The following is a 2850-nucleotide window of genomic DNA, read 5'->3' as shown; positions in this document are numbered from 1 at the left end:
GGGCTAAAAAAAAAAAAAAAAAAAGGCTGTGAATTTTCATCAAGAGCCAGGAGCTTGGAAATCTTGTGCATGAGCAAAAGCCTCCAAAAGGAAAAGGAAAATGAGCTAATGCCCTTCATTAAAACAAGAATGGGATCTATAATCGTTTGACTTCTAAGCTTTTCCAATTTAGACACATAATTTATGACTTCAGGAGAAAATAAAACTGTACACTCAAGTCTTGCGTTCCTTTGATCATATGATGTGATTGATGGGAACTCATTTCCTAGATGAGTGTGTGTGTGTGTATGTGTGTGTGTGTGTGTGTGTGTGTGTGTGTGTGAGGGGGGGGGGGTGTATTGAGCTTCCTGGTGAGACCTTCCTGCTCTTGCCCGAGTCTCTACCGATCATTTCCCCACCGAATCGAAGATGATGCGGTTCTGCTCCGCCTGCTGCTTCTGACTTTGGGTCTTGGCGATCTCAATCATTTGTCTCAAGATGTGAAATGTCAGGTCTATAGAAATCGGGGGATCTTCCCGTTTGAGGCGGTCCGATAACTCTTCCAAACCACTCCTGAGGGCTTCATCGTCCGAGTTGCCGTTCTCCTGGAAGACGGATTGCAGGATGCTCAGGACCTGGGACAGCTGCTTGGCTAAGATCTGGTGATCAGGAGGAAGGCGATCGGAGGCTGGAGCCCTGCTCAAGCTGACAAAGACCCGGGGATTCCCATCCAAATTCCTATGTATCTTCTCCCTCAAAAAGTACAAAAGGCCTTGGCCGTTGTCTTCACTCAACACTCGGTTGAGATTTAAGTTGGCTCCCTCGTAAGAGTTCCTGTCTGCCGGGCGGCTGATACTGGGAGGGACATGAGCCAGAAGAAGGTAGACCACAAGCAAAGTCAACAGGGTTGTCTTCATTTTGGGGAGTTCTTCCACCTGAATGTAATATATAAAGAAATATAAATCATAAAAGAGAAATAGCTGCATCTTATAGCCAGTTGTGTGAGGACAGGCTGCAGCCCTGAAAGGTCATTAATTTCCTGTAAGAGAAACAGAAGCTCTCCTCTGACCTAGGCTGTGATCTGTAAGTCGGTCCACAGCACCGAAAACTGTATTTAGAAAACCAAGCCCGATTCAAAACTTAATTCCAAATGCAAACGCCAGGATCACATGTAACCGTTTTAGATTGAATAATTTCCCAATTCATTCTTTACGTGACGGCAGCATTTTTTTTTCATGCAAATGCAAGTTCACTGAGAAATAATAATAATACCTCTTTCTTTTTAGTTTTCTAGCTGCCCGGGTCCGAGTTGCACCCATTCCCTTGTGCTGCATGCTGTGTGGCAAGCAGTTCCTCCTACCCCTGTGATGATGGGAATTAGCTTCACTATAAATGTTGGCAATTAATTGCGATGACCCTTATTTAAATTTATTTCCGAGAAACCTGACAGCATTTCTAGTCCAATTTCATTTGAAACCAAATTCTCTCTTTAGATAACGGCAGATCTGGCAGCGCAGATATCTTCCCCCAGTGTCATCAGCAGACTTTCCTCTAAGAAGGCTTCAGGGAAAGATTGGTCGAGGAAACTTTGCATTTCTTTCCCTTGCCAGAGCAAAACTTTTGGCATAGCAATAATAACCCTCGCCATTGCTATAGATAACCTGCCTCCACCCTCCCAATGATACGTTTATAAAGAACACATGCAATGCGATTTCACCTTAAGGTGCAAGGAGACAGTAATTAACTGCCTTTGTAATTTTTTTTTTACAGAATATTCAAATATCCATAGCATGGATGTAAAGAACGAGCTGATTTCCGTTATTAGGTGTTATTTCAACGATTTCATCAGTTATTAAAGCTAGGAACGTTTGTTGATTGATTTTCCTGATCTTAGTTAAAAAAAAAAAAAAAGTTTTGTAAGCTGCTATGGGCAGAGAAGCAATTCGAAACGACAGTGAATTGTTTTTCACCTTGCAAATAGTGATCGCATGAAAAAAAAAATGTCTTTAGCACTGAATGGGTAATGCAGTCAGGTGTTTCTCAAAGCAAAAAAAATTGCTTTACAGCCTGTGAATCTAAATCAAGATTTAAAACCGCTTACCATATGCAAGAACTGTGTCTAAATAAAAAGAAGAAGAACAACAACAACAAAAACTTTACTAATCTTAGAAAATGAAAGAAACACGCAAGTTGAGTTTTGCATTTGAGAAACTTGCACTCATGCATAGAAAGAGACATTTTAATTCCTCACAGCCTTCTTTGTTGTTCTTACCTTGAGCTGTCTAGTTCCGACACAAACACTAGAAGTCACAGACACTGACAGTCTTGCTTTATCTCTCCCCCTCCTCACTTATACACTTCCTCAGAGTAAACACTTCATTTTTGGCAGGCACTAAACAGCTAGCAGGTTTCCCTTAATCCACTTACTTTCCGATGCTTTGAAAGAGAGTTGCTCCTAGTTCAGAGAGACAAGTCAGCGATCTTTTGGGGAAATATCCCGTTTGTGGGAAATTAGTGACTGAGGCTCCTTGCTCAATGTTTATATAGATCCAAGAAAGCTCCAATTGACGTCAGAGCAAGTACATGAACTGATTATAGATGAAAGAAGTGAATCTCAACATCGTATAAATTCTAGGAAGGAAGAGTAAGTAACCATACTCAATTGGCAAAGGTTAGAAAGAATACCCGCAGCACAGACTTTTCTTCACTCGTTCCCTAATTAAAAGAAACATCGAGCTGCAAAAAGAATGATGCCAGACCAAAAGTGGCTTTACTTTCAAACGTATGGAAAAGATAAAGCAGATCTTAAATATTATCAGGCATTATGAGAAATGCCTAACCCCAGGAATGGAGAAAGCTAGGAGATATTAA

At 41.1% G+C, this 2850-nt stretch overlaps 1 protein-coding gene across 1 annotated transcript; it reads right to left on the bottom strand.

Annotated features, from left to right (window-relative positions):
* Positions 1–386: 386 nt before the first annotated feature.
* On the bottom strand, positions 387–896 carry UCN (urocortin). The gene has a single exon (XM_029596907.1). The coding sequence runs from the start codon at positions 894–896 to the stop codon at positions 387–389; it is 510 nt and encodes a 169-aa protein (XP_029452767.1).
* Positions 897–2850: the final 1954 nt, after the last annotated feature.

This window comes from Rhinatrema bivittatum, chromosome 3 (assembly GCF_901001135.1).
Source record: "Rhinatrema bivittatum chromosome 3, aRhiBiv1.1, whole genome shotgun sequence".
Taxonomy (NCBI): Eukaryota; Metazoa; Chordata; class Amphibia; order Gymnophiona; family Rhinatrematidae; genus Rhinatrema; species Rhinatrema bivittatum.
The sequence above is the reverse complement of the archived record's forward strand: the minus strand, read 5'-3'. Positions and strand labels throughout refer to the sequence as shown.

Bases quoted from the DNA above. Each gene is read 5' to 3' on its own strand.
- UCN (XM_029596907.1), bottom strand. From the start codon at position 896: ATGAAGACAACCCTGTTGACTTTGCTTGTGGTCTACCTTCTTCTGGCT.